Here is a 22840-nt window from a genome sequence, read left to right as displayed (position 1 = left end):
AAATGCTTGTTTTAATTCTGAAGTGTGGTGGAAACAAAGATTTTCGTAGGAACAAAACAATTCAGTGCACAAATGAAATATTCCTTGAAACTTGATTTCCACAGATCCTGTTTGTGCGCCGCCTAGTTTTATCAGTAAATATGTATGTCTGCGCAAACATAGTGGTCATTTTAGTGGAAAATGTGTCTTCTTTAAAAACACAGTGACCTACCACAGCTTGCTTTAGTCATATATACGCACCATTGTGCTCCACAATGTATCGCCAGCTACTTACTTCATCTTTGCTTCGCTCCTGCTGAATACATTTGCTATACTTGTTCTTTGTATGGCATGTTTTTTCACATTTCCATGACTTTAGTGATGTAACAATAATGGCAGCCCCCCTCCAACTCCCCAGCCCCCTTCTGAAAATTCTTCCAGCATCACTGGCGCTTGCAAATTCAAATACCATTTGTTCAAATATCTGGCGCGGACTTCTCAGCTTTTACTTCAGTATTAAGTGTTACTACAAGTGTTGAAAAAGGCTAGTCTGCCTCAATTAAGGATATATGCAGATTATTGTATTACCATCTGTAACCCACATCCAAATGAAACATTATTATGGGTGTTAATGGGACCTGTTGAACACAGGGCAGGAAAACGTGCAGATAACTTTCGACATGAATCTAAAATTACACTGTGCTATAACCAAAAGCAATAACAGACATGTATGCGCAGACATTACAAACAGTTAGAAAAACCAGCCAATATGCTCCTTTTATTATCAACACTCAAAGTGCTCAAAGTGCAGCGTGGTCTTTGTCAGGGGAAATTATATTACTTTCTACCAGAACAGAGCATTTTTTTTTAACACTGCCAATATTCAGAGATAAGAGACTAAAGGAATAAGAAGGTTGTGAGGTTAGCATTCTGTTTAATTTCAATGTAATAATGTTCCTTCCTTCGCATACTTGACTTGCTAAAGGTGGGGATAGCAAGCAGAGAATGTTTACCCCAGGGTGAGTTAGATGGATAGCGACTAAGGCACAGCATAGCACAGTGACGTCAAATCTGTCTCTTCTAGAGACAAGTGGCATCATTTAGAGGATAGTATAAAATGAAAAGTCTCAAAATAACGCAGTCCACACCAAGTACATGGTTTGCCCCACCTACGCCCGCCTTGTATTTTCCTCTCCCCTACACTCCACCCTGCTGGGATCAATGCGGCCCTCGGCCACACCACATACCATATATTTTGCCCCCTGGGAAATATTTACACATACTCATGGTGTTCAGCATCTCTAAATCCCATTGGCAATGTGAATAGGTGCAAAAGGCGCGGCCTAGTGATTTTGCCAGTGCTGGTCAGGATATTTCCAAGTATAATAAAAAATCCAAGAGCAATGCCCCCTGGTTCACTCCCGAACTAGCCACCTCTCACCTACTCTGTAGGAAAGCAGAGCGAAAATGGCGTAAGTCCTATAACATTGACGATCGTCTCTTATACACTCAAACAAGAAAATCTTATCTTTCGAGTATTAAATCAGCCAAGAAGTCATACTATGTGAACGCCATCAAAGAATCCCACCAAAAACAAAAGACCCTGTTTTCCATAGTAAAGTCTTTCACCCATCCCAAAACTCTGCAACCTGAAATACCTCCATCACAGGACTTATGCGATAAAATTTCCGACTATTTTGAAGAGAAAATTGTTTCCATTCAAAGCAATTTTCCTCCTTTCTGTACCTCCCCACTCCCCCCTCCCTCTGACTCCCTTCCCGGAAATTTGAGCAGTTTCTCCCCTGTAACTCTTGCGCAAACTAGAGAAGTCATCCTGGCCTGTAAATCCGGCTCCCCCTCCGATCCCTGTCCCCCCAAAATCCTCCACCAAATTATCGACGTAATCAACCCAGTAATTAACGACATAGTCAATTCCTCGCTTAACACAGGAACTGTCCCCCCCCCGGTGGAAGAAAGGTATTGTCAAGCCTCTGATGAAAAAGGCCAATAAACCACCATCTGACTTGACTAATCTTCGCCCGATTTCACTACTTCCAGCCTTAGGAAAAATTACCGAGCAATTGGTCTATAGAGAACTCAGACATTACCTGGAAGTAAATAATATACTCCATCCGCAGCAATCTGGTTTCCGGCCCAAACATTCGACGGAAACAGCACTGATAGAACTATCAGACACGATCAAACTGCTACAAGATCAGCGAAAAAATTCAATCCTCATCCTTCTTGACCTGACCGCGGCGTTCGACACCATTTCCCATTCCATCCTCATCAGTAGACTGATGAACATAGGGATCTCAGACCACGCTCTAGCCTGGTTAAAATCATTCCTGGCTGACCGATCTCAGACTGTCGCTCTGGGCCCTTTTCACTCAAAAGAGAAAACGATTTTCTCAGGTGTCCCGCAGGGTTCGATCCTAAGCCCTCTCCTTTTCAACATCTACCTCATTCCCCTTCTGTCCCTGATTGAATCCTTTGGAATTCCTGTAACCTCCTACGCCGATGACACCCAGCTCATCGTGCCTCTGGATGGTAGTTCTACCAGCGCAGAACTCAACCTTAAGAACTGCCTAACGAAAGTCTTCCATTGGATGAATGCAAATCATTTGAAGTGTAACTCAAATAAAACGGAGATTCTCCCAATCGGCAAGAGTACCCCCTTCTGCCCAGCCCTCTGGTGGCCTGACGACTCAATCGCCCCCCCCCAAACTGTAACTACTGCCAGAAATTTAGGCGTCATCTTTGACTCAGATCTCTCATTCGACCACCATGCTAAGACTGTAGCCGGCAAATGCTTCGGGACAATAAGATCCCTAAGAAAGTTCTTTAACTTCCTCCCTCTCGACGCCAGAAAGAGCGTAACAGTGGCCCTTATAATCTCCCGATTAGATTATTGCAACGGCCTACTGGCAGGGACAAAAAAGAGCACTCTCGCTAAACTCCAGAGCGTGCTAAATACAGCTGCTCGACTTGTACTCAAACTGCCCCGGAGAGCTTCCACCTCCGCAGCCCTTCTTTCCTTACACTGGCTACCTCTCCACAAGAGAATTCTATTTAAGATTCTAATCATCGCCTTCAGATCCTTCAACAAATCCGGGCCAAAATACCTCCACAAACGTTTTCCCCACTACATCCCCAGGCGATCTCTCCGCTCGGCACAGGACAACCTCATCCTACCTGCAAAATACAATCTGAAGACGAAAGGAGGAAAAACCGTTAGCCACCTAGCCACCAAGGCATGGAACAATTTGCCCAAACACCTCAGGCAAATAACACAAGAAAGACCATTTAGAAAGGCTCTGAAGACCTGGATCTTCATCCTTCCCGACGATCTCACTAAAGCAGCCATCTAATCCCGCTCTGTTCCCAGACCGGCCATCAAGAACACTTAGCGCCAAGATGCTCCCTCCGGAGCGAACGCCGCGCTTTACAAATACCCCCACAAATACAAATACAAATACAAACTGTAGCACGTCACTGGGAGCAGTGTTGTTCTCGGATCACCCCTAGAAACAACAAGCTATTGCTTGTGGCTGGCAGTGTCCTGTGCGTACACAGGTTTTAGGTTAGATCACAAATACCATAAACACAAACAACAGACTGGACAGAACAAGGGTCAATGAAAATGTTTTTTTTCTGGCTGTATTAATTCTTGGTGTAACTGAAGTAATGCCTGAAAGGAACCTCACATCAGTCTCTAAGAGGAACCTTCCTTCTTTTTGTGTTGCATTGCCCAGTGCTTTTCCTCAGTTTATTAGTGTCTGCCCTTGAGCACCTGTAATTATGTCCTTAGTCTTTCCTACCCAAGTGATGTTTCTGTGCACCAGATGCTCATGTTTACTCACAGTGGTCAGTAGGATGAGGAGACCGCCCCCCGCTGGACCGCTAATGACGGCTTCCCATTTCTTTGCCAATGCATCCACAGGTGAACCGGAGTGAGATGAAAACCTTCATCTCGGAGCAGTTTGATCACATGCGCTGCCTGGCTAATGAGGAGGAGCGCAGAGCGCTGCACCTGGTGGACCTGCAGGAAGCCATGGAAACCGCGCGAGTGTCCGAGGTGCTGGCCGAGCTCAACGTCCGTATGGGGAAGATCGTGACGGAGATGTCGGAGATCACGAGCCAGCTGAGCGCTTTCAATGACCTGGCTCAGCTCAAACCTGAGGTAAGACGCCCAGGAGACCCGCTTAGATCTCACGAAATATGTACGTGTACTTCTATATATCAATCAATACAACAGTACTTGTAGAGCGCGGCTTATCGCCTGGGATGGTAACCAGGCGCTGGGTTACTAGGGCTATAGCTGGCTGTATGACTGTATATCAGACACAGGTTTCTGAAAATGGAAAATGAGACCTGCTCACACATTAGGAAGGAGTGTAGTAGAACTGCTAAATCCATCAGTTAGGTGGCAGAGACCTTCTCCAACCTCAGGCAGAGATCTACCCAGACTTGAGCTGGGAGGGTCAGGAGAAATGTTCAAACATAAGTTAAAGCAGAAGAGGAGACCTGCTCAAAGCGAAGTAAGCGGGCAGGAAACCTGGTCAAACCTTAAGTAAAGAGGTAGAGGAATTGTGCTCAAATCCAAGGCAAGATGTGCAGAAGACCTGCTCATACCCAAGGTAAAGAACTGAAGAGATTTGTTTGAAGCTGATGTAAGAGGGGATGCGAGACCTGCTCAAACCTAAGCCAGGTGTGGAAACCAGAGGTAAGTTGGCACTGGACCATGAACGTGCCATATTCAAACCGGAGGTAAGTAGGCACTGAACCATGACCCTTTAATGTTTAACCCAAAGGTAAAATGGTAGGAGACTGTCACCTGACCATGTTCAAACTGGAGTTAAGAACATGTCAAACCACGCCCTGTCCATGGGCAGACCTGAAGCAAGAAGATAGCTAACCAAGACCTGCCTGTGTTCTACCCGTGGTAAGGCGGTGTTGGACCATAACTTGTAAGAGGTTACCAGGCCATGACCTGCGCATATGGATACAGATATCAGGTGTGATATAGCTATGTTCAGATCCCAGGTTTGAAGTTACTTTACCTAGCCACGTTCAGAGGCCACGTAAGACGCCCCTGCGCATACGTGCGTAGCTGGGTGGATACTCAGCACCTGCATTTTGTAGTAATGCACCTTATGGATGCCGCAGACTGTCTAAGCTACCTAGTGGTGGCCTATGGAGGCTAGCCAATGTTGGATATGTTGAGGGGCTTGTCTGCGGTCTAAGGCAGTTTTAAAGCAGCCCTGATTATGGGATGCGCAGGCGGTTTATTCTTCATTCCACATGCCCGACACCTGCCATGCTTGCTGCAGAAACAAAACGCGTAGGATCTGTGTTGTGTTCCTGAGATGGGACTGATGCTCTTTTCGGTGGTTAATCCAAGGCACTACTTTCAGTTACTGGCCCACATGGCCACCAAGGATGCGAGCCACGGTGGGGGGCTCTTTACAAGCATCCTGTGTGACGATCACCGTCTTCTGGTGATTTCCAAGTAGTCCCACCCATAACCATTCGCCCACCTGTTGATAGATTTATTGCTAGCCAGTTGTGCCCAACAGACAGCTGACGTCCATGATCGACTCAGAAAACATGATGCACAGAATAATCTGTGTCCTCCTCGTAATCAATGACTGGCCATCCCTTTCCTTATCTTCTCACCTTCCTTCTTCCGAGCATGGCCATTGAGATGCTGTAATTATTGAGTTACTGCAGATGTCTGTATTCTCTTATTGGGGGCTCCCTTCTCTTTGTCCTAGACGTCTGTATGATACCTTCCAATGTGAGGTCTTTTTTTAAAATTGAAAATCTTATACCTAAAGTCTGTTAGTCATTATGAGTAAAGGAGGTGGAATAGCCTGAGTTTCATCGGGATTTTGATGGAATGTTTGGAGCAGGAGACTGAATATGTGAACCATTTTTTATGTTCTTCGTATTTCTGAGGAGGGGTACCCAGAATCTTCTGAGGGCCCTGTCAGAAGAAGGCGGCAGCACCGAAGTCTTCAAGTGTTTTGTGGGTTCAGACGTCACAGTGCTCCATCCGCGTCGTATCAAACTTGCTGCCAGACGTCCACTGAAGACTGGAGCATTGTTAAATGGACGTCTCTAGCAACCTGCACCCGAATAAACTTTTTTTTAAATTTGTTGTCGATCTGAGGCATTGTGAGAAAGTACAAACATACTCTCTTCGTACTAATATCAAACAGAAAAAATGTTGTATCCATGATTCACATCTGTGAACTTTTAAGTTCCAACCTTGGATTACATTTTTCAATCCATGCTTTGGAGCAGAACAGCGGACAGTAAAATGCAAATACGCGATGCTTTAAACCTTGGCGGCCGGTGCGTCCCACCTTGAAGTCAAGTGAACCGAATTTATATTCATATTAAAAATACGTGAATACCATCACTAAACCTCCTCGCTGTGGATTGGACCATTAGCCACTATTTCTTCCTAACAATATTAATAGGCTTTTTTCATAATGATGTTGAAATGTAGGTGTCTGCAACAACGCTCGCTGTGACGCACTAGATTAGAATGTCACCTCTATTCCTACTAAACATTCTGTGAACATGTACCCTTGCGCGCCACGCACTTGTCAAGAAGTGCGCCCTTCACAGCGTCTTCTTGGCGCTTGGGCCTCCATAGAGAAGCCTTACAGTTATATTTGTTTCCTGTATGAAAGTTCTGCCATTCGTTTGATGCATTCGCGCCGGGCTCGGCCCTCTCTTTCCGTGTCATAGAACGCTTCCTGCCAGGCCCTTTCCCCCTCCCTTCTTCCCTACTTGAGGGGCTCTCTACCTCTATACCACAACTCCCCTCCTTTGCCTCAGTCCCCCAAAAGCAGACAGCCGTTCTTCCATACCGTGCAGTGCACCTTTAGCTGCCAGTTCACCCTCACGTGAATGGTTTTAATGGCATTTATCCTGACAGCATGTCTCCACAGACCTGTACGACCACACAATGGACGTTTCTCCATTCACTCGAACGGGATCACATCTGACCTCACTATTTTGAGAACAAAATAAATGAAAAAAAAGAACAGTAAGTTTGTAGACTTAAACCTGTAAGAAGGCAGCTGCCGGGTGCCGGTTCTTACTTCATTTTGCTCACAAAGCTGTTCTTCCAAAGTGTGGTAACTCGTGGCCTGCAGGGAACACCAGGGTATCTTAACCCATTGTGCCACCTACATAAAAGACAATCTGCGACGTGCATGTCACATCCTATGCTTTCCAGCAGGCACATGAACACCAGTGTAAGGACAAGAGGATAGAGCCCCTCTGCAGAATGTGGAAAGGGGTCCCTGCCACTGAATGTTGCAAATATTTATAGGCCTAGGGGTTGGGGATCCCCTGAAGGGTAAGGACTCCCTGAATAGCAAAGGTTGGGCTATGTTGGGGCCCCATCATAATAAGTCTCACCTGTGGCTGTAGACGCCACAGGTGAGTGCCTTAACCACCTGAGTTAACTTACTGCTAATATGCCGACAGCCTAGCTGGGAACATGAAGATCTCTGCAGCAAGTGCCTTAACCTATTTCAAATTCGTTTGTGACCAATTAAATGATACAGAACAGATATAACATTTTGGAGAAGTTAGTCAATAGTATTCACCTCACCTCTCCAGTGACAAGTAATGGCCCACGTGATCTGCAGTCATAAATATTTGTTTTTTAAAGGACATCTTCAAATTCCTTTAGTAAATGACTGAACCTGAATTTTTAATGTCAAACTACCATTGCAACGTGCAGTAGTATCATTTGGTATTTGGGGGGCGGGGGGGGGGGGTTGGTGTGCATTTAATGAGTATTTGCTTTTGTATTTCGTAATCTGTACTTAGTGTACTCCATGTAATCAACTTGATGAGTAAGGTGCGGAATGATTTATAATTGTAGTAACTGCACACTACAGTTTTATAATCAGGAACATGCCCAGAATCCCTTGAGTCAGACTGAGATGTGTGGGTTCGGGAGCGCTTTGTGTTTTATCATCCTAGTAAAACAGTGGCTGGACCTCCTAAAAACTCCATCTTCTGCCCACAGTTGGTATCGCAAGGCCCAGTGCCGACTATCCATTACATAAAGAAATGTCCCTATTACTCTGCATCTGTCTGCTGAAAGTGAAAGCAGCTGGAGTGTGGAGCGTCTTCTATGGACCATGTGGAGTGAAGAGCTTCTTCCAAGGGCCACGCGTAGTGCAGAGCGTCTTCCATGGGCCACTTGGACTGTGGAGCATCTTCCATGGACCACGTGGAGTGTAGAGTATCTTCCATGGACCACACGTAGTGTAGAGCGTCTGCCATGAACCATGCAGAGTGTAGAGCGTCTGCCATGGACCACACGGAGTGTAGAAAGTCTTCTATGGACCACACGGAGTGTGGAGCATCTTCCAAGGGCCACGTGTAGCGCAGAGCGTCTTCCATGGGCCACACAGAGTGTAGAGTGTTTTCGATGGAACACGTTGACTATGGAGCATCTTCCATGGACCACATGGAGTGTAGAGCATCTTACATGGACCACACGTAGTGTAGGGCGTCTTCTATGAACCACGTGAAGTCTAGAGCGTCTTCCACGGACATATGGAGTGCAGAGCGTCTTCCATGGACCACACGGAGCATAGAGTGTCTTCCATGGACCACACGGAGTGTAGAGCGTCTTCTATGGACCACGTGGAGTATAGAGGGTCTTCCATGGACCACGCAGAGTTTAGATCGTCTTCAATGGAACACTCAGAGTGTAGAGCATCTTCTATGGACTACGCAGTGTAGAGCGTCTTCTATGGACTACGCAGTGTAGAGCATCTTCTGTGGACTACGCAGTGTAGAGAGTCTTCTATGGACCGCGCAGAGTGTAGGGCCTCTTCAATGGACCACGCAGTGTAGAACATCTACCATGGACCACGCGTAATGTGGAGCATCGTCCATGGACCACACAGTGTAGAACGTTGTCCAGGGACTATGCAGAGTATAGAAGATCTTCTATGGACCAAGCGGAGTGTACAGCATCTACTATGGACCACGCGGCGTGTATAGCATCTACCATGGACCACGCAGTGTAGAATGTCTTCCATTGACCATGTAGAGCATCTTCCTTGAACAATGCAGAGTGTAGAACGTCTTCCATGGACCACGCAGTGTAGAGCACAAAGTACACGTGCCATTTCCCCCAAGGCCAAATAGAAAGTTTAAAATTGGATGTAGTATTGATCGTTCACGCATCGTGTCCTTCAGCGTTTCAGTTTCGAAGGGATTACCAACCATGCCTGTAATGGATTCCGGTCTGTGCCGCAATGCTTGCTACATGTGTTCGCTTGCTCTCCGCAGCAGTTCGTGGAGCCAAACACAGTGTGGAATGCTATGATTATTAGGACAAAAACCTAATTTTTTTTTTCATGGTGTGCCCCATGTTGGTCCTTCTGCTCCTCTAGGCGCCCACTCAGGACGCCAGCTCAGAACACTGGAGTGACAGAACTCAGTGGGTGGCCTATGTGTGTTACTAGTCATGCACTGCTTAATACTGAAGATGATCAGAGCGCATGCGTAAAGGACTGAGCAGGAGTGTACGGCATTAGACCTCATCTGACATGCGACTGACTCTTCTAGTCCTACCAGCCTTTCTGTTAGCTCCAGTGTGGTTCAGTGTGCCTTATGTTTTCAAAAAATGTGTAATAAAATATTTAGTAAAATACATACAATTATAAACATAGTGGGGCCTTGGAGCATCTGTCTTCATCCATTTGTCTGTTCAGCTGTCATTCTCAGTTTGCTTCTGCATACCACAAATTTGAACCCACATCAGCCATTGGCTCTATAGTGATGTGAGCGATGGCATTTTTTTTCCTGATGACATATACATCCACCTAAAAAGAAGTGCAAGCATACTGAGTTCATACCTATTGGCTTTACCAGTACATAATATGATCAAGTGTATTCATTTTGAATGGTTGTCAATAGTAATAGATAAGAAATAACAGAATTTTACATATTTCTTAAGATTCAAAAGTCACGTTACTGCTCTATATCGAATGTTAATATTGGCACAGCCAATCACAGTGCTTAGTGTTGGCACGAACTGCTATTAACATCAATCTTGTTTCGGTGACTGGAACATGAAGCTGACCTAGACAACAGGTGTATGGTCATTTTGCCTTTGTTTTGTGGCATTTGGGGCATAGGTGCTAGTACTTTTATTGCCACATACTTTAGGACTGGTTGTTAATTGCCCTTCTCCTCATTATGCCATTTGCTTTCAGCTTGGTCCCCAAACTGAAGAGTGAGTAATTAATAATGGTTAATGCCGTGAGCAGAGGGCAATACGCCTTAGTTGTGCTGTATCCTACTTTGGCCTGGGGCTTTGGCCTCATGCCCCCTGCCTGTTTGCCGTGTCTGAGCAGGCAGGTTGTCTGTGGTACAGTTAACAGGAGCGTCCCTCAAAGAAGGATGCTTGGGGGCAGTGGGGCATTTCTGAGCTGCGAGAGTCAGTTCGTAATGTATTGTGGGGAACCCGAAGAGATAGCACGGTGAGTGGGATGCCAACATTATGTATTTTATAGTCTTGTAAAGCGCACAGCTTCCCAAAAAGGGTTTCCGGCGCCAAGCCAAACCAACAACTTAAAATAGCCATGATTTCTAGCCTTTCAACATTAAGCACTAATCCTGCCATTTAGCAAAGTAGAAAGAGTAAGAAAAGGGTTTGGTGCCAACCATTTTTTTTATTTCTTTTCATTCACAGTGAAACAACAATAATAAATGAACACCATACAGGCACAGCTGCACATTACCATTCAAACTGTACAGGCAGGTAGGAATATATTAAAATCTGCTCACCGTGTTTTAAGATCGCGGGCTTGATTCCTTAGGCGTTTAGATGCTCCAATCCCTCGTCATCGACATAAAATCTACTGAGCAGGAGTTTAAAACGAACTCATACACAATATGGTACTGGAGTAAAACATGCATTAGTACTGTGAGCAAGCCCTAAAAGCTGCTTACAACCGACCTATTAAGAATGAAAACTGACATTAAGAACAACCTAAAATATAGGAAGAAGAAAAACAATGTGCACGGACCGGTCAACCAGTAGAAACCTCAGGCGCTTACTGTTACAATCCAGCCTTGAGTGGCCCATTCTAACCAAATATGAAAATGGGTCAGTGGCAGAACAGCCACCTGGGAGGGGCTGCCACACGGGACGTGATTCGGGGAGAGGGGGAGCATGCAAAAGCAACAGATGGGCTAGCCACTAAATGCTGAACCCATATATCCGGCCCTTGTTCGGCTCGAGGTTCTTTGGGACTCTCGAGCCAAAGCAAGCCGAGCCGAGAAGCCGGTGCTTCTGAGTGGAGAAACTAAGAAGGGAGGACGAAAGACAGATGAAAAAGCCTTAGTGAAGCACTCTAGAGCGAAAGCCAGAGAATGCAGTAGAGAAAGAGACAAAAGGAGAGATGGAGGGGGAGCAAAAAGAGAGAGGACGTCATGCCCGAAACAGACTAAGAGAATTTGACGTAGAGCAAAAGAAAGAGCAAGGAAGAGAAAGCCGAGGCAGAGAGCGAGTTGGTGTGAGAATAATGGTTTGGCTCGTTTTGGCTCTTCGAGCCGAGCCAGAGGAGCTCTGGCTCGGCTTTGGCTCGACCGTTCCCAATTTTTCTATGGCGTTTCCACTGTTACAAACTACTTGTGAATGCAAGAAAGTCACAACGTAATGACCATGCTAATGGGGGGGGGGGGGGGGGGGGGGATGCATCTCAACAAGTGGGGTATAAATGCAAATAACAAGAGGAAACTTACGATGTGTAGCAGATAGCTTTAGGTTCATGCCCTTCAGGAAAGGTATGTGTAATGTTTGGGTACACCAAACTACTCAGAATATTCAAAATTTCAACTTAACTAATGTGGCTCTTTTTGCATCTACTCAAATAGGATCTGCTTTTTCCCGAAAAGCTTTCCTAAAACTTCTGCAGCATCCCCAAAGATCTTAAGAGAATTGAAACAGTATAGCACAGGCAGACATTTCCAGCACGCCTGGCTCTGCAGGGTCACGCGGGGTGTCAGCGATCCCCCTTTTGCGGTACGGTATTTCACAGCCTCGACTGTAATGAGATGCGGCGTGCCTATGCGGCCAATTACTGCTTGAAATTTGTGTTTCTTAATATACTCCATCTCCAGTGGGAAGCCGCTGCCTAATCATCAGCATAAAGTAAACATTAGCGGTGAAGAATGAATCCACAGATTCTCATCTGCTAGTTGGACGGGGAAGGTAGGGGCGAGCGGGGGGATTCGCAAGGACCTCATTATAGTTTGCATTGCCTGTTTAATTAGAAGAGACCAGCTGAGATGAGCGGCACTGCTGACCCAGCTCCGCTCGGCTGATGTTAATAAAGTGCAGCGTCTTCACCCCTGGGGGAAGAATCTTGCGTGAGCTGAAGGGTCTGAGATACGTGGCAACCTGGAAAGGAGGGGAAATTGGATCTTTTCGAAAACCACCGTGTGCATGTGGATGGTGCAGGCTTGTATAGTCTGAATGAGCGTTGGCGTTCACGGAAAGCATTTATGGAGTTAAACATGGGTAGACTCAATGGAGGGAGTGATTTCCAGAGGTCTAGGCTGGTGATGAGGTCTACTCCACAGACGCACCCTGGTTGTGGAATTGATGCTCAAACTGCCTGAAGTTTAGCTTCTCAAGAGTGGCATTGACATGGCCACAGGAAGGTGCTGCCTCGTCTGTATCGGTGGTTACGGAGGTCTATGGTCATATCATAAATTACACCTCCATTTTCAAGTCTGATTTTCTTGAGCTTGAAATGATAGGATTCGTGAAATGATTTGCCTAAATCTGGGCAAGGCGGATCACAAGGGTAATTGCAAAGTCTTGGGTGCGTCGGCACGCCTCAAAATCAAGCTGCACAATTTATTAAACAGGAATCCAATGTTTTTCATCCATTATCTGTTAAATCAATTTTCTCCATAAATTTCACATTTATAGTAGGAACAGCATAATTCCTATCTTTACATGACAAGAAGTGCCCATCCAGGCGTTTTTCACGGCATATTGGAATAAGCCGTGCTTCCTGGGTGACCCAATGCATTTCGGGCATAGTTGCCCTTTGTCAGGGGTAACTAGAACATAAAGAGAACCCATCAAAAGTTACAAGAGACTACATGCAATCAAGACATTACAAATCGGTGAAAATACAGAACGCTAATTGTTTGACTCAGTGTCCACATTGATGTGAGGTTTTTTTTAATGATAAACATCAACTCCATTATTTCTGATGTCCTGAATGAATAATGAAGAGAACCCACACATAAACACACGCAAGCATCGAAATACAAATTCAGGCTCGCTCTTGACCCATGCGTGTGTGCCCAAAACTCTATATCAAACAAGTGCCCCAAATCCCACCCAGTGACTCGTGCTCAAGAAAAGAAAACGCCCAACTTACTGAAACAAACTCCAAAAATAACTTGGAGGTAACCCTGCTCTCACCAAGTGTCAGCGTATTTCATATTTCTCTGTGCCAGTAGCAACCGCGATCGGCTTCCGTGAATTTCAAAGTAGTTGTGCTCAAAACGAACAAATCAGAGCTAAACCCGGAAATGCGCCATGCGTGCACCAGTCCCTTCTCAAATACCACGTGACCTTTGGCACCCCACCCAAATATAAACATAAAAGAAACACCCGTACCGCGCTACTAAACCCTCCAAACTACAACAAAAGTAACACACATATAATAACTATCGTCACTGATAAAATATTCCATGCTAGGCAAAATATATCATTTTAGGCTTGTGTGCACCTGGACCGCTAACTTTGCCAAAATTACAATATTGTCAAGAGTGTAATGAATTGCATGTCAAGGTACGAGGTCATACCGCAGATATATCGTAACTAGGCCTGGGCGGTAAATTCCGTTCCGCTCGCGGAATTTGCGTAATTTCGCGTTACGCGGAGAACGCGAAATTGCTCTAAAGTCTGCTTTCCGCGATTTCGCGAAATTTTTGCTTGTTCGCGTTCTCAAATTGCGTGTTCGCGAGATATTTCTCCCCGAGTACGCAAACAGCAATTGTGAACAGGAAAAAAGCATCGCGAACAAGCAATTCCGCGTGTTCGCGGAATTTCTGCGTGTTCACGGAGATTTTTTACCGTTTCGCGGAGATTTGCGTAACGCAATTACGCAAATTCCGCCCACCCCTAATCGTAACATGGGTGCCACAAGGGTGTAGCAAGCTGCCATCACCCAGTTCTGGACCGGAGTATAGTATGACGCGGTTGTATCGGCATCCGTTGACCTTCCTTTGTAGTCGTCCTTCATGACTCTTGTTTTTAGACTCATGTCAGCAGCTGAAATAAATATCCGAAGTTGCAACAAAGATAAAGTTCTTAAAAGTGAACCTGTGGACGCAGCACACGAGCCTAGCCTTAAACCAGGACCGAGGAGTGTTACCCTGATGGCTCCGGTCCTTGGAGACACCCTCCTCACAGGAGTATGAGGGAGTTAACACAAACATTGGGGTTTATAGCGGGTCAGAAGCCAAGATATCGACCGAATGTCGCCGATGGACGGCAAGAAAGACAGACATAGAGACACGCATACTTGGCTTCCTCAATCAGAAATGGGATTTAAACTCAATGTTGGCACTCGCGTCCACCTCATGTATGAGCAGTGATCGGTTGTTGCTCCTCTCTTCAGCCTCCTGAGTGAGCAGTGGGCTGTTTTTGCTTCTCTATTTGCCTCTAAGATATGGCCCTCCCTGGGCCCATCCAGTGCGATATCTTCTCCTCTTGTGACGGTGGATCCCGCACTCAACTTCGGCGACAACTCAAAAAAGCTGCTGTCCAGGTACCAGACCTCTGGCTTCTATACAGATTTTGGATATTGCCTCCACACAGCTTCTTAGCTCTTTGTTGTCAAAGACCTGTTGTCAACAACACCAATACTTCCAGTGTGCTTTGGGTCAGACCATTGCTTACCATCATTTGACTTTGGCTTCATTTGCTTATTGGATGGCTTTCCTTCCACTTCTTGTGTTTGTCTCTCCCCTGGAGCTTAGTTTCTTCCCCGTCCTTTTGATCTGATCACCTGTTTCTTTCAACTGCTCACATTTACAGAACAGCTTTTTTCTTTCCACATTTCGGTAGAGAGCTTCGCTATCCCTCGTGTGCTGCTCCCCACTAAAATCTCTGCACTCCGCCGTCCGACCCCAGATTCTACGTTGCCTTCCTCCACCCTCTCCGTCCTGCTTCTTTTTTGGCCTTTGATTAAAAAATATATATCTCGGCTGCGCTTCTACTAGTCTGCGCTTACTGCCCTCATGCCCTACTGCTCCCTCGTGCTCTTGATCTTTTGATTTTTTTTTTCTTTTTTGTGGTCCAAGTAGGTATAAAACAAAAATACACACTCATAGAAACACGTCTTATGCTTGTAATAAGAATTTTTAATTTAAAAAGCGTTCATTGCTGTGGCTGTTTCACCAGTGATGTTTTTTAAGCAACGAGCCTTTCATCTGTGCCAGGCATTTTCTTATTACTGTTTATGAAGGAGCTGACAATGAATCCGCACCCATACCGCTGGCAGCTATAATGTTACAATGCCACTTAATAAAAAGCCCCTCTTAGTATGTGTATTATGAATGATGTTTTGGGGAGAACAATAGTTTGGCGAAGCAGCTACAGCTCTCTGAAAGGAAATGGTTCACCTGCTGCAGGTTGTGCTCTCTTTGTGACAGCTTTAGTGTGCTCCCATTCGAGGCGCGATTCACCTGGGGTACATTACTCCAAAATTGTGCATCTTCGATATAATGGAAGTCACAGAAGAATTCTGTGGTCATATAGGTGCAGGAGTTTGCCTTCCTAATCCGTTTATGAGGCAAACCTGCTTTATTTAGAATCAGGGTTACCTTATTCATTGTAGAGCCTGTGCATTGACCTTTTTTATAATGTTTCTACAAATATGAATTAGCGACCCAAGTAAACCTGCATTACAGTACCAGTGTCTAGCCCTCCTGGACCCACTATAAAGTGTGTGTGTATGTCATACAATTGTGAGTCCTGGGTGTGTTTCGATTTTTTTGTACAGTGTTGTAGCTGTACTATTGTGATGGGACAGCCGGCCTTCAACTCGAAAAGTGTTCACGGATTTCACCCCAACACTGCGGTGGACTGGAAAGGGCCCTGGGGCAGAACTGGCACTGGACACTTGGGCAGTCAGATGCAGGCACTGGGGCTGCCAGAAGTAGACATGTGGGCAGGTATACACAGGCATATGGGCTGAGATAGAAATAAGTACGCACTAGGATAGGCAGGCGCAGACAGATGTAAGCACTAGGGCAGTCAGACGCAGGCAGTAGGACAGGAAGGCGCAGACACCGGGGCAGGCAGGCGAGGATACATCCTAATGGAACTCCATTGGCACCTCCTGCCACAATGCACCATCTTCTAAATGGGCTGCATGGTTTACAGAGTGCCCTCAACCAGCACCCCTGCTTATCTTAAAGACAAGCTCACCATTTCCATGGTTCTCTGCACACACGCAGCCAGGACACCATCACACTGCAGACGAAGAAGTGTGACAAAGCGCAAACACATGACAGGAGGCCTTTTCCGTCTGTTCTCCAAGGATCCGGAAGAACATCCCCCTATCCACCAGGACTGCCCTTTCACTGCTCGGGGCTAGGAAAGAGTTGAAGACTCACTCCTGTGAAGAATCCTGCATCACAGTGCATTAACCATCCACAGCCCAGGTACCTCCCCTGCCACTCGTTGAGTTCATGCTCGTCTTTGACCCGTATGTAAAGCGCTCTGCTGACTTTTGGTACGGTTTGTGCTATAGAAATAATACACCCATACATACTGGAGTGGACAGATGTAGACACTTGAATGAGCAGACGTAGACACTGAGATAGGCAGAAGCTGATGCTAAGGTGGATGCGGGGACCGGCAGGCAATGGGAAGGGCCTTTGTGGCTGCTGAGATGGGCCGATATGGACATTGGAAGGCGCAGAGTGGGATACTGGGGCAGGCAGTCGCAGACACTGGTGCAGGCAGACGCAGACACTGGTGCAGGCAGACGCAGGGAAAGGCCGATGCTTGAATTGGTGGACGTTGGGCGAGGTAGGTGCTAGAATATGTGGACTCTGGGGTGGGCAAAAGCAGGACCTGGGGCAGGCAGAAGTAGACACTGTGTCGAGCAAAAGCAGACAGTCTAAGTTAATGGAGCAGACCGGCACACAAAGGTGTAGCTTAGTGAGTGGAAATTGGGTTTGGGGTGTGAATCTCAAATTTCCCGCTAAAACATAAGTGGCAGGCAAGGTGAGTGAGTGACACGACCAAGGTTTGAGATGGTCTGTTCCCATGAAGAGCAGGGTCAGTACAGATTTGGTGGGCCTCGGCACACAAAGGTGTAGCTTAGTGAGTGGGAATTGGGTTTGGGGTGTGAATCTCAAATTTCCCGCTAAAACATAAGTGGCAGGCAAGGTGAGTGAGTGACACGACCAAGGTTTGAGATGGTCTGTTCCCATGAAGAGCAGGGTCAGTACAGATTTGGTGGGCCTCGGCACACAAAGGTGTAGCTTAGTGAGTGGGAATTGGGTTTGGGGTGTGAATCTCAAATTTCCCGCTAAAACATAAGTGGCAGGCAAGGTGAGTGAGTGACACGACCAAGGTTTGAGATGGTCTGTTCCCATGAAGAGCAGGGTCAGTACAGATTTGGTGGGCCTTTAGGGCTGAGTTAGAGTTTGGTAGAGAGGTACTCCATTGCAGTGATGACAGAGTACCCTGTCCACTAAACTCAAGTCTGATTGCCCAATTTTAGGTTCGGCAGACAGCAAGTTATACATCGACGGAGTACACTTTGCTTAGTTGGTGTAAAACTTTGTTCGAAGACCAGACGGAGTAAGAGCTATTGGAGGTAAGGCACCCGACCGTCAACCCTATTTACAGTGGACAGTCAGATTGTTTTTTTTTTTTTAATATCCCTAACCTCCAGGTATATCCCGGCAGGGAGGGACAGTAAGAAAGAAGACAAGCATTGGCATAGCCAATAGGTCTCGCTTTTGGGACCTTATAAGTATTTAGTTATGCAACTGTTGCATGGCTAAACACTTATAAGGTCCCAAAGGCGAGACTTATTGGCTATGCCAATGCTTGTTTATGTTTGTACGTGGTTCATAAAAACAACAAAAAATGCATTAAAAAAGTGGACTTTAAGCTTACTTATTAAGATGCTTAATGTGTGTGAAATGGTGCTAAAGCACTTGTCCTCAGTTTTCCAGACAATTTACCAAAGAATTTCTCTTCTAAAGGACGTGTGGTGAATCATTATGCTGGTTTATTTTAACTGCTGCTATTGAAGCATTGGTTTACGGAGAACATCATTGTGGCCGCGAAAGTGATCACGATCAAACATCAAAGCGGCTGTGCGGAATGAAAGTAATCTCGATCAAGCGCGGCACGCGCGTCCGCGCACATGCACTGTAGCTCTAGGCTGGCCATGGTAGCACTTTTTGGAGCCCTCACAAAAAATCTCGCCAGACCAGCGCATGCGCTGGGTCAGGGGAGACCTAAAAAATGCCCCCCACACCATGGGGACTCAAAATCTTTTTTTAATTCAGAATTTGAGAAACAAACTCCCGCTTTGAAAGTTTGTTTTTTGTCGTGTTTGATAGAGCGGTCAGGAGAAACAGACTGTGTGGCAGGAAGACAGATACTGTGGCGTGGATACATCAAAGCAGCCCAGGGACAAGGGAACTGGGTCTTAAGGACAGATGATCAGAGCCTGAACTCAGACACAAACACCACTCAGCAAACTAATCTAATAAAAACGCTCTTAGCACCAAGGGTGAAGGGGACCAGAGGCCAACCGAAGGTGCCATTTGCATGTGAACTAAAGGTCTATCTTAATGCATGAGCTCAGATCAGTTCAGAGTCCAGTGGCTGTTACTTTGAAAGTAAAGTGGGGGGGCGACGCAGGGAGAGGGGGTAGTACTAGGGAGAAAATATTACTTACCTGCTGGCCACCACCTTGGTGGTCTTCTGCTCATCTGCTTCTGTTAACTCCCAGCAGCCAATGCACAGGCTCCCAGACACCCCATGTCCAATCCAGGCTCTGCTCTCATGCTGGTAATACCATTACCAGCATGAGAGCAGCACTAGGATGGATCTGAGCGGCCTGGTTAGGCGCTATGTCTCTTCTCCACCCAGCTGTACAACACAGCTCGGGTTCGAGAAAGGCTACGTGGGCATGTCTGTTTGGCCGGGCTGAGACAGTCGGCTAAACCCACATGCGCACTTAGTGCCCACCATTCCTCCTCCCTGTTGCTGATTCTCTGTCAGGATGGCCCCATCCCAAGGCTCAGCTCAGTGTCTGCAAAGAGAAATAAAATGATAACAAACTTGTTTTATTATCGTTTATTGTTTCTGTGTGCACTGCTGAAACAACAGTGGGGCGACGCTCCTCCGCCTCAACAGAGAAGCCGCCGCTGCGTAACGGAGTGCCAGTCCTAGCTCATCCGTTCAGCATAAATGCCCTTTTGTGCTTCTACTTAGTGCTGGTTTAATTGGGTATCATGGGCTGCTTACAGCCGCAGGAACATTAAAAAGTGTCAGCTCAGTTGATGGCGTTTCCATGTGCCCTTCAGTTGAGGGGGTTGGTTGCCTCGTTGCCTATGATTGTAACATTGTGACTGTATTTCTCTCTCTCTTCTTCTTACAGGATGTTGAGCAAGAAATGCCCAGGTAAGTGGCCAATGTTCCTTTCCTTGATTTTCACAATCTCCTTTATTGTATGAAGTTGGATGGTGCGGACTCTCTTTTAGAACGCTCACATTCTTAGTGACACTTTCCATTAGTCCCAAATTTGGTACTTTTTTGGAGATCTATTTTGTCAATTTCTTTTTAAGTGCTCTAATACTGTAATCCTACACATTGAATTATTAATTCCATAAGGTTTTTTTTCCTTTGTACATTATTACCACATCATTTCAGGTAAGTGTGCTTGGAATGAGGCGTACCATGCGTAATCGGACGTTCATAAATCAAATTCAAGTTTATTTTAGCCCTTATTGTTTTTTCTCCTTACACGTTTCGCCTGGATTTTAGTATGTACATATTATTATATGAACCACAAATTTTTGTCAATGTATTTTGTTCTTTTGTTGCTGGAAAGCTGTTAATGGTCATGCGGAATAAATCCCTATATTTAAAGAATAATCCATTTGTTTGTGAAATCTCTGTTATTTATGTAGCATTAAATAACAAACGTATTTGAATATGTACAGAGCAATTAAATATCAAACACCTGTGCATTCCTACCGTGCAATCAAACTCAGATATTGTTTTAGGATGCTATCAATTCTTCAATGATGACCTACGAAGGTCCGCGACAATTATTGGTGATACGTTGAAAACAAGCATTGGCTCTGCCCTATAGTGCTAATGCTTGTGTATGAACAAGCATGCAAAAGTGTTTTTTCCATGCCCTAGCACTTTTAAACCACACCTGTTGGCTTTGCCAATGCTTGTTTTACATAGAACGTAATCATAGTCGTGCATAGTCATATAGTAGTACTACGCATAACCTCTGCTAATATTGCCGAACTCAGTACAACGCATTTTATCAAGCTCCAGTGAACGAAGGGTTAAGTTGCCATACTGCAGGGCAGACCGATCACGGGCACCTTGATTTAGTACACACCTTAGGTCAGAAAGAGTTGACTGACTGAAACATCAAGCCAGCTTCATAGGCCTGCTGCAGGCCTGCCAATCCCGAAACCTTTCTCACAGTTTGAGAAGGCCAGGTCCTTGGGGGAGCGAGGCGTTCAGGTCTACTGCTTAACGCACCCTGGAAGGGGCAATCGAAGGGGTAGGGCAACAGAGCGGAGGCTTGGCTTACGGCCTGTCGCAGCCTGAGATGCCTCTCCAACAATCCTCAAGGCTTCTCCTCCTGCTTCTGCTCTTACGGGAAGGATGTAAAACCCTAAACGGGCTTTAGCGATGGACAGTCTCCAACAAGCGAGCTGGAAAGTACTGTTTGTAGCACAAAAAGATGATGGACGGAATGTTGCACATTGTCAAACATTCACCGCCAGTCACAGATCTGGGTTTAATCCATCGTTATTTTGTCCACTACGACATTCCAGTTTGCACCCAACCATATGCAAATCAGACTTGACCCTGTTCCTCATGGGAACAGTCCAGCCCACACTGTCAGGTCCTCCTTGGACCAAAAAACAAGCATCTTGGGACCGGTTGAGTGTTGGCATATGGCCTATATGGGTAGTGTCTCATTGTTCTGCATATGAATCAGAGTTTTTGATTATTCTGTTTTTGTTGCGGAACTGTGACACGTAGTCACTAAAAAGAAGTGAGAAGACAGTAAGCATTAGACGCTAGTGTATGATGGCTAGAAAGAACATGAGTAAAGTGTGACCTATGTAGGAAGGGTTTTAGCGTTGTACAGAAGCATCGGTGTAGTGTGAGAATAGGCACAGACGCGCACGCGTGTTTTACTTTTCTGTACTTTCACAGCCACAATTCTTGAACCTTTGTGTTTATTGGTGAACACTGTGATTAGTAAACCTTATAAAAGATGGTGTCATCATGCTTGTACTCTGCCTGTCCAGGTAGAACATTTTTAGGGTCCAGAATCTGAGTCTATTTCGAAGTTTTGGTTCCCTACCGTAGCACATTGTGAAGATGGCTGAAACTCAGGGAAATCCGGTTAGGCTCTTGAAGATGGCTGCCCTTTTAAACCTGGGTAGGCTCTTGAAGACGGCTGCCCTTTTAAACCTGGGTAGGCTCTTGAAGACGGCTGCCCTTTTAAACCTGGGTAGGCTCTTGAAGACGGCTGCCCTTTTAAACCTGGGTAGGCTCTTGAAGATGGCTGCCCTTTTAAACCTGGGTAGGCCCTTGAAGATGGCTGCCCTTTTGAACACTTATTTTTCGGCCCTACTGCTCTCCAACCACAGCCTTACTTTATTTGGCCAATGCTTACGCAGAATTTTTTTTGAGGATTTGTTGAAAGCGGAAGTGGGTGACCCAAGACTACTACAATTTCTGATTTTGTTTAATTGTTTGATTTCGCTTTCGTGTGATTGTGGCAAGTAACACCAACTGATACCTTTCTGTAGCTGTCTTACAAGAAACAAAAACTTTTAATAGTAAAGTTGGCAGAGAAGAATGGACATGAATGTAAACACGAGGGTTGGTCTTGAAGCATTAGGGGACTTACTTGCAAAATACTTTTTCTGTGATATTAGCGATTAATTGCAGGTTTAGCTGCAAGGACAAGCAAGCGTTGGCAAAGCTAATAGATCTGGCGTTGATTTTGAACCCTGAATAAAACATTAGAGAACAGCCTGATGCAGAGGGGAAAAACAATTGGTTTCGCTGAGATAAGAACTTAATGTATGATGATTCGATGCTGTTTTGAGATGTAAAATATTCCCTTATGCATTGGAATGAAAGCACTCCATAAGAGATGGAATGGTACATCAAAGAGCCAATAGCATGAGGCGAAAAAGGCATATTGCTCTGGGTGTTGCCAAGGCACGCTCTCTGTATATTTCATAGAACTGGTAACAGTAGGTCTTTCACACATCTGTCAAACCAGATGTAAAAGCATATTCTGGATAAGATGAGCCCACAATTCCTTTCTCATTTCGTAACTGGCCTCCTCAGTGTACTCCTTGAGCGCGCCTATAGCTAGATAGACAGCATTTCTTTTTAGCTGTACAATCCTTTTTCTCTTAGATATTGATGTCAGCCTCCATAAATATACTTGAGAGTACATGTCATTCAATCTTGGCTTTTTAGGAAAGAGTACGCTGCATTCTAGGACTTCCAACTGCT

General features: G+C 45.6%; 1 protein-coding gene across 1 annotated transcript in view; it reads left to right on the top strand.

The window, feature by feature from the left end:
• The window catches only part of TRIM44 (tripartite motif containing 44), a 410675-nt gene that overhangs the window by 138723 nt on the left and 249112 nt on the right, over positions 1-22840 (top strand). Inside the window, exons 3-4 of the mRNA XM_085643487.1 lie at positions 3923-4162; positions 19704-19726. Of these exons, the coding sequence (XP_085499613.1) occupies positions 3923-4162; positions 19704-19726 (263 nt within the window). The remainder of the gene's footprint in view (positions 1-3922; positions 4163-19703; positions 19727-22840) is intronic.

Source organism: Triturus cristatus, chromosome 3_1 (assembly GCF_964204655.1).
Source record: "Triturus cristatus chromosome 3_1, aTriCri1.1, whole genome shotgun sequence".
NCBI lineage: Eukaryota > Metazoa > Chordata > Amphibia > Caudata > Salamandridae > Triturus > Triturus cristatus.
Note: the sequence above shows the minus strand (reverse complement) of the source record. Positions and strands in the feature narration are given on the sequence as shown.